The following is a 14232-nucleotide window of genomic DNA, read 5'->3' on the forward strand; positions in this document are numbered from 1 at the left end:
TGAGGGGAATAAAACTAGGATAAATAAAATATTTTTATATTAATAATACTGTCTTTCAGTCTTTAATAGTACCTACATATTTTTGCCAGGTGTCTCTGCATATTCTCTTAATGCTAAATCAATAGTATTCTTGTATTTGATGTTATAAAGTAAAATATTTCTTCACATTTCTCTCTGATGTTATTTGACTTTTGATTGATCATGGGATATACTAGAATTTTGCTGGATTGTGATGAACTTTTTTTTTATTGGCTTTTAAAATAAAGTTTATTTAAAGTCAACAGAAAAAAAACTCCAGTGCCAATAAACTTTGAGTTCATACTATTTCTGAGAAGTTAATTGCTATTAAATTTTTGCTCAACTTCTATAAATATTTCCAAACTTTATTAGCTGTTCCTTTGAGGGACTTTTTTTCTGAAAGTAAAATGGTTAAACCTATTGGTATTAAGCTTAATATTTAAAATGTGGGGACTGTTTGATGATTTTTTGATTTGTTCGTATTGCTAAGATTGGACATCTAGGTTGCTTCCATGTCCTTGCTATTGTAAATAGTGCTGCATTGAACACTGGGGTACATGTGTCTTTTTCAGTTCTAGTTTCCTCAGGCTATATGCCCAATAGTGGGATTGCTGGATTGTGTTGTAGTTTTATACCTAGTTTTTTAAAGAATTTCCATACTGTTCTCCATAGTGGTTATATTAGTTTGCATTCCCACCAACGGTGTAAGGGGGTTCCCTTTTCTTCACACCCTCTCCAGCATTTATTGTTTGTAGACTTTTTGATGATGGCCGTTCTAACCATGTGAGATGATGATACCTTATTGTCATTTTGATTTGCATTTCTCTAGTAATGTGTGATGTTGAGCATCTTTTGATGTGTTTATTAGCCATCTGTATGTCTTCTTTGGAGAAATGTCTCTTTAGGTCTTCTGCCCACTTTTTAATTGGGTTGTTCATTTTTCTGATATTGAGCTACGTGACCTTGTATATTTTGGAGATGAATTCTTTGTCAGTTGTTTGATTTGCTATTAAAGAATATACATTTTTAATGGATCGCTAACAGAAGTTTGTGAAATAATATCCAAGTCAAACCCAGTCATGTTATACAGATTGAAATAGATTTTCCAGTGACATACATTGCAGCTAATAAGTAATCTAAGCCATAACCAGGACCCAGATATTCTGACCTCAAATTTAGTTCTTTTTCTTGCTCACCAAATTCATTACAGTTTTGTCCAGAGAAAAATCATGAAATTTTTGTACCTGACTGAGCAGTAATCATTTCAGTGGTGTTTCTCCATTGTCCTATATTTGGAGCTAAGATGTTTGCTCTGTCTTCTTTCTCAACTGTCTTTGCTTGTATACTTGTCTAGAATTTGTTTTTAATTTGTAACCCAATGTGTTAATGATTAATTACTGTTTAGGGTCTTTCAGGAGCTTCTGATTATTTTTAATAAATGCATTTTAACCTAGTCCACTAAAAACCAAAGCTCAGTGATCTGAATTTTATTTCCTTAAATTTAAAAAGAAAAAGGAAAGACTACCCATCCCAACTTAAGCAAGGATTTCCTAAGTGGAAGTTCTAATTTCAATTCAGTGGATAGATGTACTGGAAACTGGTATAATTTCTTCATTTGTTGTTGTTTAGTAACTAAGTTGTATCTGGCTCTTTTCCAACCCTGTAGACTGTAGCCCACCAGGCTCCTCTGTCTGTGGGATTTCCCAGGCAAGAATACTGAAGTGGGTTTCATTTCCTTCTCCAGGAGATCTTCCCGACCCAGGGATGGACCTGTTGTCTCCTGTATTGGCAGGCAGATTCATTACCACTCAGCCACCAGGGAAGCTTCATAATTTCCTCATCCTCTATACTATTAAGTTCCTCACCTGAATAGTCAGTTTGACTATACAGTTTAGGAGAAAAGAAATCTTTAATAGAAGTTCTAAGGAAGAAGTCATGAAGTTGGTTGAACTGTAGAAGTTTCTGAGGATAGGTTAAAAGAATTGGTGGAAGAATCTTAATGCTTGAATAGGTCCCTAGAATCTATTTTCATGTGAGGTAAATGATAGCAATAAGTGAAGATAACAAAACTAATCCAGAGGAGATGGTTATCTCCACTGCTTTTAAAAGATCTTCAGAAACAGATGAGCTTCCTTGAGTTAATTTTATTGTTTACCCTTCAGTTCAGTTTAGTCACTCATTCGTGTCCAACTCTTTGCGACCCCATGAATAGCAGCACGCCAGGCCTCCCTGTCCATCATCAACTCCCGGAGTTCACCCAGACTCATGTCCATCAAGTCAGTGGTGCCATCCAGCCATCTCGTCCTCTGTTGTCCCCTTCTCCTCCTGCCCTCAATCCCTCCCAGCATCAGAGTCTTTTCCAATGAGTCAACTCTTCACATTAGGTGGCCAAAGTACTGGAGTTTCAGCCTTAGCATCATTCCTTCCAAAGAAATCCCAGGGCTGATCTCCTTCAGAATGGACTGGTTGGATCTCCTTGCAGTCCAAGGGACTCTCTAGAGTCTTCTCCAACACCACAGTTCAAAAGCATCAATTCTTTGGCGCCTGGCCTTCTTCACAGTCCAACTTTCACATCCATACATGACCACTGGAAAAACCATAGCCTTCACTAGACGGACCTTTGTTGGCAAAGTAATGTCTCTGCTTTTGAATATGCTATCTAGGTTGGTCATAATTTTCCTTCCAAGGAGTAAGCATCTTTTAATTTCATGGCTGTAGTCACCATCTGCAGTGATTTTGGAGCCCAAAAAAATGAAGTCTGACACTGTTTCCACTGTTTCCCCATCTGTTTCCCACGAAGTGATGGGACCAGATGCCATGATCTTCGTTTTCTGAATGTTGAGCTTTAAGCCAGCTTTTTCACTCTCCACTTTCACTTTCATCAAGAGGCTTTTTACTTCCTCTTCACTTTCTGCCATAAGGGTGGTGTCATCTGCATAATTCTCCAGAGTCTTGGGAATCTGAGGGTAGAATTTTCAGATAGAGCAACTCTTAGTGATTGCTTTCTGTTACCTATTTTAGAGTCTTCATTCTGTTTCATTTTAGGTGGCAGGAGAGGGCCAGGAGGAAAGGGAGCATTCAGGGGATGGATTTGTGGACTTCTGTGTGTATATTTAGCTGATTAATTATCCCCAAACCAAATGTCAGTGGTTTTTCTTAGTTTTAGATAATATACCTTTTCTTTCAACATAAATGATCAAGATTTAGCTATTGTATGAAATGTAGAGCAGATGATGCAAGCTTAATGTTTATGGAACATCAAATAAGAGGAATGGATCAGACTGCAGGACAAGGAATTTGAACTAGATATAAAGCACTTGCTTGTAGGGAAGTTGTTGCAAACTAGATTTTTATCAGCAAAGCCAGATCTGTTATGTGCACGTTTGTCTGCCCCTCTGTGCAGTGTCCCCGTTTCTGTCTGACCTCTCTCCTGCCTTGTTGTGAGTACTGCTCTGCCTCAGTGCTCCCTTCTTTGCTCACTCCCTACTCTACAGTTGTGTCGTTTTTTTCTCGGTAGCCCTGTAATTCTCCATTTATGTCTCTACTTCTCTGCGTAAAGAACCATGTGGTTCTTTTTCTGTGTGCTTATTGTGTGTGGGAATGAGGAAGGGAGCCTCTGATCTGTGTATGGGGAGATCTCCCTTCTCTGTATAGTCTGTACTCTGTTGTTTATCTTCACCATTATTGTAGAAGTAGGTACATATTTGACAGGATGGATTTAGCTGCATCTGATTAGATTTTTCATATTTCCTCTGGAATTGCACAGAATTTCAAATAACTTAAGTGGTTTTTGTTTAAGTATCATATAATCTAATTACTGCATCAGACAATGGAACATTTCTTAAAGTGTGTAGAAAATGTGCTGTTCTTGAGTAACATGAAGTGCTTCTAAAGATATACTGTATAAAAACAAAGATTTTTAAACCTACAACAAAATACCTTTCGAAATTAATAATTTTTTTATGAAACTAGAATGAATGTGTCAAAAATGAGAATCCCTGAGTAGATATTGCTAACAATTATTTTTCATTATGACATCGTACTTAATATCAAAGAAAAGACCCTTTATCAGAAGTCCGTTCAGAATTTTCTAATAAAATTCATTATAATCAATATTTTAAGACTAATGGTATAGATAGATATTTGTTGCTTGCTATGTGACTTTAAAACTTTATTGGACAGAAGCAGCATAATTTTTAATGTCTGTTAAATTTATAAACTGATGAAATGAATGTTTCTTTATAAATAAGTTTTTATCATTTACTGTTTCATATTTTCTCTTAGATATTTCTTTAACTACATATATGGTTTAGTTCATATCTTCTGTCAAGCTACTTATAATGAATTTTAAGAACTTTTGAGTGTTTGGTAACTTAATCTGTTCTGTTTATTCATTAAACATTTTTAATAGAAATTTATTTGAACCCAAAGCATGAGTGCACGTGAGGAAGCTTTCTTGCCTAAAAATATGATCTAAAAACTTTTCCAGCTAAATTGGCCATGAAAGCAGATATGGAATTTATCTGAAAACTGTCCACATAAATCACACTTATCAAATTTGCTGTCTAACTTAGTTACCCAGGCTGGTGCTACACAATCAAAGATGTTTTTACAATATTTCTCAAAAAGCTACGTGGCCTCTACATTCACAGATTGCAGTTTTGCTTTCTTTTGCTGAACCTTCACAGTGTACTATCTAGCATATTATTGTGATTATGTTAGAATTGAAATAAAATATTCTGAGAAAATACTTAAAGCACAAGACATTTGGTTAAAATAGCAGAAATAAATGCAACAGTACTGTAAAAGTAGCATTTGGAGGGCGCATTATATGTGTGAACATATACAAACACAGTTAACTAGAAGAAATTCTGTCTACAGATACATGGTAAAGTAGCATGTGTAAGCACCTCTGAATGCTAGTCAGCGTACATTACATGATTCTGTGCTGGGTGAGAAGACATCTCAGGTCAGCTTTTCTGAAGCAGATGAATGACATATCACAATTAAGTCCTAAAATCTAAACAATAATAATAATAGTGATGTTTATCTTTTTAAAATCCCTTGGTGTGGCAGGAAAAACATTTCCTTGGAAGTCAGAGAAAAAGATTTCTTCACCCAGGTGCCATTTTTGTGTGTGACTTCATTTTCTCCATCTGAAGAGATTTGGTCTGAACTATGTATGTCTCAGGTTTTGGTGGTTTTTCTAAATTGGGAAAAATTTGTCAGATTTTAAGAGGATTAAAAGATATGTATTTATGCCTATAATATAGTTATTGTTCTATATCCTTCTATTCAATATTGGCAGTGACCAGTGTGAAATTCAGGCCAAATTTGTATCAGGCCACCTGATGTAAAGAGCCAACTCACTGGAAAAGACCCTGATGCTGGAGAAGATTGAAGGCAGGAAGAGAAAGGGGTGGCAGAGGATCAGATGTTTAGATAGCATCACCAAATTAATGGACGTGAATTTGAGCAAATTCCAGGAGACAGTGGGGGACAGAAGAGACTGGTGTGCTACAGTCCATGAGGTTGTAAAGAGTCAGACATGACTTAGTAACTGAACAACAACAACAACACATATTTGTAGGTTTTCAATAATGGTTGGTGATATTTTATTGTAAAAGATGAGCTTAAGTGCAAGTGATCTCAATGTAGTCTGGCAAGATTGACTAATGTACTAAGTCTGAAGATAACTTCTAAAAAGGGATAATTTCAGTGAAAACAGTTTTTACTAATTAAACAACAAAAAATGTGAGTAGGACTTCGTAAAGGATAATGGAATTGTAAAGGATAATAATTAACAAAATTAAATTGGTCTTGATGACCTTCAAAATTTGAACCTGAAATCCAGTGAAATTTGTAATTTCTGGCTCATGGCATAGTCCTTAAGTTCTCCCAAAAGCCTTTACTTAAGTAAAGTAAGATCTGTCCTATCCCTATAGATCTTATGTTGATCCCTGATTTCCTGAAAGAAAGACATTTCCAGTTTGATCCTGAAATTTTTTTCCCTGCATTTTAAACTGTCGTGGATGGTCTTTATGTCTTTGAATTCCTCAGTATGAGCACAATTTGGACAGATTAACCAGATTTTATCTTTCTCTGGAACCGTAGTCCTTACCTGAGGTCCTATCAACATGAGAAGGCTACTCATTTCTTAGAACTTGAAAGCAATCATCCCTTTTGGACTAACCACAAAAATTGCCTATTTCCTGTCTGTGCATAATCTCAGCATCTCAACTATTATCTGATCTCCTGAAATAAGGTCAGTGATCTCTAGTTTTATCTCTCATTAAGCCATTCCTTTAGATTCAGAGAAGGCGATGGCACCCCACTCCAGTACTCTTACCTGGAAACTCCCGTGGACGGAGGAGCCTGGTAGGCTGCAGTCCATGGGGTCATGAAGAGTCAGACACAACTGAGCAACTTCACTTTCACTTTTCACTTTCATGCATTGGAGAAGGAAATGGCAACCCACTCCAGTGTTCTTGCCTGGAGAATCCCAGGGACAGGGGAGCCTGGTGGGCTGCCGTCTATGGGGTCGCACACAGTCGGACACGACTGAAGCGACTTAGCAGCAGCAGCAGCAGTTCAGATTATCCTACCTTACTGTTCCTATTTCCTTGGGATATTTACATATATTCAAAATATTCTAAAAATGAAAATTATATGCTTTGTTTACCACAGAAGTCAAAAACAATAAAAGAATTTGTCACAAAGGAGTAAGTAGAATAACTGTGATGCAGACACAAAAATTCAGTACAGCAATCAAGGTTATTTGATATAGAAGAAAATGGGTTTGGCTACCTTAGTTATTCCCAAGTATATCATGTCTTAAAATACTACAGCTACAACTGCTGTTAATAAAGCGTGTAAATCATTGGTTCTTGAGAGTACATAAGCAATTTAAATATATATAGGCATAGATATATAATTAAGGATGACAGGGGATTCTGATTGTGTTTAAGGTAGAATTCAGGACATAAATATTTTTGTAAATTTCCTTACTGATTCTCATAAATATCTTTGATTAAAAATTCATTGTTCTGATATAGCAAGAAAACTATATTCAGTATGTTCTACTTAAGCCTGCAGGGATATTTATAAAATCTGTGTAATTCTGGTTATTAAGGAAAAAAAGATCTAGCAGAAAAGTGGTCAAAAGATAAGCAGGAAATTGAGGAAAAAAGAAACATAAATGACTGTTCACCTTGTGAAAATATATTGAAAGTCACTACTGGATAAAGAAATACATGCTTTCCTAACCAGATCACCAAAAATGAAAAATCTGGTCTGTTTGTAGAAACATGCACTCAAATTTTTTGATGGTAAGAGTATGAGTTAGTACAAAACTATGGGGTCAGTTTGGCAACGTGTATAAAAGTTTTAAATATTTTTATTATCTGATAAGTGAAAGTTACTCAGTCGTATCCAACTCCTTGCAACCCTGTGGACTATACAGTCCATGGAATTCTCCAGGCCAGAATACTGGAGTGGGCAGCCTTTCCCTTCTCCAGGGAATCTTCCCAACCCAGGAATCAAACCCAGGTCTCCCACGATGCAGGTGGATTCTTTACCAGCTGAGCCACAAGAGAAGCCCTAAGAAGTAATTTTATGCTAAGAATTTATTCTGTAGACATTGGAAAATATCAGCTTGCAAAACCGCATTTAGAATGTGGTCTCTGTGGTTAAGACCAGCATTTTTTAAAAGTCTGAAAGGCTATATAGTATAACAAAATAGCACCAGTAGTTATAGCTGAAAGGTATGACTACAGATTAAAAAAATTTTTTTAATGTCCATATTTTAATGTCTTTGTTGGTGGGTTTGGTACATAGAGGTTATGCAGAAATACCTTTGCCTCTAAAAATTTAACTCTCCCTGGGCTTGAAGAGACACAGTAGGGAGATTGTTACCTTCTGGGCTGACTGAAGTTCTTATTGATTTGTCAGCAGTGAGATCTGAAGCTTCTGATTTTCTCATTGCCCTGACAACCAGGCTAAGCCCCTTTAAACAGTAAAATTTTAAACCGAAATCCCATAATCTACTCAGAAAGATTATAGTCTTCAGGAGAGTATAGTCAGCTACTTTGTTGATTTTATAATTCTTTTTCCTTTTAAGATATTTAAAATGTCTTTCTGTTTTACTCTAAAGATACTTTAAGGCTATTGAATTCTTCCTACTCTGAGAATTCTTTATATACTTAGGTAATTTCTGTGGTAACTTCTTTGAATTTGATGAAATCTGATGTTCATATTCTTCCCAGCACTGCTTTATTGATGTACAGTTGGCAAAAAAATTTTATGTATCTAAAGTGTACAATCAGATGTTGTAAAATACACCACAATTAAGTTGATTAACATATCCGTCACCTCACATATTTACCTTTTGTGTGTGCGGTGAGAATGCCTAAGATCTACTCTCAGTACATTTCAGGTATACAATATAGTATTATTGACTGTAATCACCGTGCTACCCGTTAGATCCTCAGAACTTATCCACCTTAAAACTGACAGTTCGTACTCTTTGATCAACATCTTTCACTTTCCCCTATCTATATTTTGTCTACTCTTGTAGATAAATCATTAACTTGATAAATCATTAACTTACAGCTAATTATTTAGTTCTGGATCACAACTTCTTAGGTTGTTCAGATGACTGTTTTGACTTTCTGATTTTTTTCCTGTCTTTTTTTGAGGAGGGCTACATTTTAAGTTACTAGAGAACTTTTTTTTTTTTTAAGAACTAAAGCAGTTTTGATTTGGGGAGAGGGGTGGAAGATGGGGAACTTCAGAAGAGCTGATTAGAAGAGCTATTCTAATCTGTAAAATATTAAACTACTATTTAGTAGTAGGATATAAGAATTAATAACCTTTCTGCAAGCCCTGTATGGAGAAAACTAACAAAGACTTAAACCAAGAGGTTTTTTTTTTTTTTTTTTTTTCCTCCCCCATGGGACTATATAAGACACAGATATACACAGACAGTACCTACTATTACGTTTTTTCCAGAATCATTTACAGTTTTAATTTTAGACAGCATCTTAGTAGGTTTTTTCTTTTTGGATACATAGGGGATAGTGAGGAGGCATCTTAAAAATGGTTTTGTAGCTCACTTGAAGTCAAAACATTTTTGAAAAAGTAATGAGCAAGTTTTTGTCATGTCAATATGAGTGTAGACTATAATGTTACTTAAAGATTTCAGTTCTGATAAACCAATGGACTAGAAACAGACCCTGATATAAGAATTTGGTTATATCATAAATCAGTGGGAAAAAAGAGATTATTCAATAAATGGTATTAGAATAATTGGTTAACCATTTGGAAGAAATGAAGTACAAATTTCCCCTCAAATCTATACCAAATTAATTCTAGATGGATGGAAGTTACCTGTGGAATAGAAACCATAATAAGTTTTAAATGTGGGTAAACATTGAATGACCTAGGAAAGTGAAAGTGAAAGTTGTGTTCAGCTCTTGTGACCCCATGGACTATATATATATACAGTCTGTGGAATTCTCCAGGCCAGAATACTGGTGTGAGTAGCCTTTCCCTTCTCCAGGGGATCCACCTATTCCTATGTGATTTCTCTCACTGTTTCTATGCTTATAAACTTAATGACCTAGGGGAAGAAGTTTATAAGCGTAGAGACAGTGAGAGAAATCACACAGGAATAGGTGGATTATTCTTAACACATAATAGCCAAAAATATCTACAGTAAAGTTACCACAAATAAAATTAACAGACAGAAAAATTAGAAAACTATTTCCCACAAGTGTGACAAAGTATATACATGAACATATATCTACCTGTTGAGGATCAGAGAAGAGGCAACATGTGGTTCTTATCCATTTTGGAATAACCTCCTTCAAGAAAAATGTATGTGCTACATATGGACACTAATAGGAACATGCAGACATACACATGCCCCAATTTTTCAGTATCATCTTAGGAGACTCATATGTTCATAAGAGTTCTGTGGACCACAGAAGAAATGCTTGGTAAATACAAGTAAGGTTCAACATCCCTGTTAAAAGAAATGGAAGGGTTTTAAAAATGATAATATTTGAATATTGGTAATGGGATGTGAATTAGTAAAACCTCCCTAGAAAACTCTTTGGCTTTTAAAATGTCAGAATGGTATTTTTAAATGCCATTTCTTGAAATTATTTTAAGGAACATCAGAATCTCAGACATATTTTTACACAGCAATGATCATTATGTACAGAAATGCTTATTACTTACACTGCAAAAAAAATTGGAAGCACCCTGAATGCTCGATTTAATGTAATGGTTATTGTAAGTTACAGTTTTAGACATGTAATGGAACATCAGGGAGCCATTGTATATGTTTTTGTAAAGACTGATGATGTGGGAAAACTAAATGTCCTTGTTAAATGAAAAAAGGAAATGCCATGAGATTTTTTTTAAAGTTGTTTGTAAGTGATGGGACTATTGGTGGTTTTAAATTTTTTATTCATTTATGTATTCTACCCCCTTATTTATTTTTATAGTGATATATATTTTACATAATTAAAACACTTGAAAAAATGTACTTGATTCTGTTGTATAATTTTTAAAGAGTTTTACTTAAAAATCAGTAAAATGACAGTGATTTGACACTCAAAAAATAGGTAAGTTTTTTTTTTTTCCAAAACTTATTGTTATTTGTTCAAGAAATTTTATCTTAAGACACTTGTGGAATTAAGACAGAAAATTAATTTTTGGATACCTTTTCCTTCTCCTACTAGAAGTGGAAGACTTGTTTGCTTCACTTAAACATATCCAACATACCTTGGTAGATTCTCAGAGCCAGGAGGATATTTCACTGCTTTTACAACTTGTACAAAATAAAGATTTCCAGAATGCGTTTAAGATACACAATGCTGTCACAGTACACATGAACAAGGCCAGTCCTCCATTTCCTCTTATCTCCAATGCACAAGATCTTGCACAGGAGGTATGTATTCTGAACGTCTCATTGACATATGCAAGGTAATAGTTAGTGGTAGTGAGGCAGTATTCTTGGAAAATACTGCTGTGACTCTAAGGTTCATTAGAATTAATTACTACTGATGACATGTTGATAATTTATGCGTTAGGAAAAATTCACTTATGTGTATTTTATCCTGAAAAAAAAGTATACTTAGTTCAAAAATAAGACTCTGTTCCATGAAAAGAAGAGCATTGGTTCTTATATTTGTATAGTAAGAGGAGTATTTATCTAAATTGCTAAAGGGGAAAATTTTTTAATACTTTTAGTATGGTTTTATTTTAAGCAATATACATTGTAAACTGAGATAAATCAGTACTGATGAGATTAAATTATGTTAGATAATCAGGTATTATAAATATATAACTTCTAAGATTTGTTACTTGTATTGAATACATATGGAACTCAATATATATTTAGAAACATCCTTTTCTAGGTGCCAAAACTAGAGAACAGGCTAGTTCTGATGCTGTCATTGCTATGATCTACTTGTGGTCAAATTGATTAATCTCAAAATTATTATCTCTTAGTTTTGATAGAGGAATTACTTTAAAAATTATTTAAAATAACCATAAGAATTGTTAGAGATTTACTGGATTCCTATTTTAATCATGAGCTAACTTTTATTAAAAATTTATATATTAATTTATTTCTATATGTTTTCATCAATGGTGATAATTTTGGTTTTGTTAATCTGCATTGTTACAAAGTGCTCTTTTTGGTACTGGAGTAAGGAAATAGAAAAAGGAGGAAAATCAGAGATGTTGATAATGAGAACATATATAATATTTGAGGAAAAATAGCCCACAGAGAAAATTTTAAATATTTATGGTAGAAGAAAAGATTGAACATAATTCAACTGAACATATACAGTTCATGTGATTAGAAATTAGAAAGGGAAGTAAATGAAAACAAAAAGGAATTACTTACATAAATGTAACATTAAAAGTTTCTTTTTTTTAGAGAACAGGAAAATAGAGAAACCATTGACAAGTTAGATGAAGAAAAAAACACTAATAATGTTAGCAAAGATAAAAGCATAAATTATAACAAATTATAAGTTTATATTATTAAGTATGAAAGTGCTATCACCTGGGTTGTTTTTGTAAGAAAATAAAAATTGCCAAAAGTGACTTACAGATACCTGAAAAAAGTAGTAACAGTAGGTAAAATTGAAAGTTAGAAATCTACTCCTCAGAAAACTGCCAGACCCAGATAATTTTACAAACTCCTTCAAAACATTAGGGAACATATAATCCTTATGTTAAATTAACTGTTTTCACACATAAATATTGACTATTTCCCATCTCACTGTACTTGGATAATATAATCTAGATACTAAAAACAATAATAAACCAGTATACTATACTGGTGACTATGTGTGTATACACACACACACACACACACACATAAACCAGTATACTATACTGGTGACTATGTGTGTATACACACACACACACACACACACATACATACATACATACATACATACATACATATATGACTTCCCTGGTGGCTCAGAGGTTAAAGCGTCTGCCTGCAATGTGGGAGACCTGGGTTCGATCCCTGGGTCAGGAAGATCCCCTGGAGAAGGAAATGGCAACTCACTCCAGTATTCTTGCCTGGAGAATCCCATGGACAGAGGAGCCTGGTGGGCTACAGTCCACGGGGTCACAAAGAGTTGGACACAACTGAGCGACTTCACTTTCACTTTTCATATATATACAAGTATATATATACTTGGTGACTATACTCACCAAGTAGAGGTCAATTCATTTGATGAACATTAATATAGAAATCTTAAAATATGAGTAACTCACATCTAGAAATATATTAAAATAACAGTTTACTGTGTGCTAGGTAATATGCTAAGCAGTTTATATGGATTTAAGAACCACGAGTAAGGAAACAGGCTAAAAAAATTCATTATCAAGTGGAGTTTATACTAAGTGGAAGAATTCTTGAGGAAAATTTTTAATATAATTCATTATAGTATAGTGGTTATTCTATCACTCTCATATACATTTGTCTTGTTAATCTAACTCTAAAATGTCCTCTCTGATTTAAAATGTAGTTACATAAACGTATGGTTAAAAATATAAAATAGCAGCATAACTGTTAGAATAGCTTTTCTCTCATATGGTCATTATTAGTCTGTTTTATAATGTATTTGCAGAAATTTTCAAGAAAGAAATGCCTCATTCATAGTCATAAATAAAAATGCTATCGTCAATCATGATAAGATTGAAAATTCTGAGAAAAAAAACATTTTAAAAATGATAATTCTCTTTAGTGCTTTTCTGTCTTACAAATAGCTTTTACAATTTTAAATCCTACCCTTTAAAAAAATCTGTACAAATGTCATATTATTTGTAACCTAGGAATAATCTTTGTTTCTTAGGTACAAACTGTTTTGAAGCCAGTTCACCAGAAGGAAGGACAAGAATTAACTGCTCTGCTGAGTGCTCCACATATTCAGGTAGAAAATGGACAGAGCATTATTTTTGTGTTTTTTCCAGCATTCAGTATCACTTTGAATCAGTCTCTTGAACTAACAAAGAGCTCAAATATTATGTAGACTATTTTGATTGTTGTTGTTCAGTCACTCAGTTGTGTCCAACTCTTTGCAACCCCATGGACTGCAGCACTCCAGGCTTCCCTGTCCTTCACTATCTCCCAGAGTTTTCTCAAACTTATGTCCATTGAGTCGGTGATGCCATCCAACCATCTCAGCTTCTGTCGTCCCCTTCTTCTCCTGCCTTCTGTCTTTCCCAGAAACAGGGTCTTTTCCAGTGAGTCACCTGTTTGTATCAGGTGGCCAAATATTGGAGCTTCAGCTTCAGCATCAGTCCTTCCAGTGAATATTCAGGACTGATTTCCTTTAGGGTTGACTGGTTTCATCTTGTTGCTGTCCAGGGGACTCTCAAGAGTCTTCTCTATCTAGCACCACAGTTTGAAGGCATCAGTTCTTCGGTGCTCAGCTTTTTTTTACTGTCCAGCTCTCACATCCATACATGACTACTGGAAAACTGTAGCTTTGACTAAAAAACCATAGCTTTGATTGTTTACATCACAAAGTAATTATTGTTGGATTATATACTTTTCTACTTAAAATTAACCACATTATTTTTGAAACAACTTATTTGCAAACTTCTCTTTTTTGGTTATGTTTTTCTGTAAATTTTAATTATAATCTTGGACCCTTAAAGTGATTCTGTTTTTAT

General features: G+C 34.4%; 1 protein-coding gene across 3 annotated transcripts in view; it reads left to right on the top strand.

Moving 5' to 3' along the window:
- PALS1 (protein associated with LIN7 1, MAGUK p55 family member) overlaps nucleotides 1-14232 on the top strand; it is an 80860-nt gene that overhangs the window by 38314 nt on the left and 28314 nt on the right. For all 3 annotated transcript variants that reach the window (XM_015473234.3, XM_005211983.5, NM_001205951.1), the window contains 2 exons: nucleotides 10767-10975; nucleotides 13410-13487. In XM_015473234.3, coding sequence (XP_015328720.1) covers nucleotides 10767-10975; nucleotides 13410-13487 — 287 coding nt within the window. The remainder of the gene's footprint in view (nucleotides 1-10766; nucleotides 10976-13409; nucleotides 13488-14232) is intronic.

This window comes from Bos taurus, chromosome 10, assembly GCF_002263795.3.
Source record: "Bos taurus isolate L1 Dominette 01449 registration number 42190680 breed Hereford chromosome 10, ARS-UCD2.0, whole genome shotgun sequence".
NCBI classification, from domain to species: Eukaryota; Metazoa; Chordata; class Mammalia; order Artiodactyla; family Bovidae; genus Bos; species Bos taurus.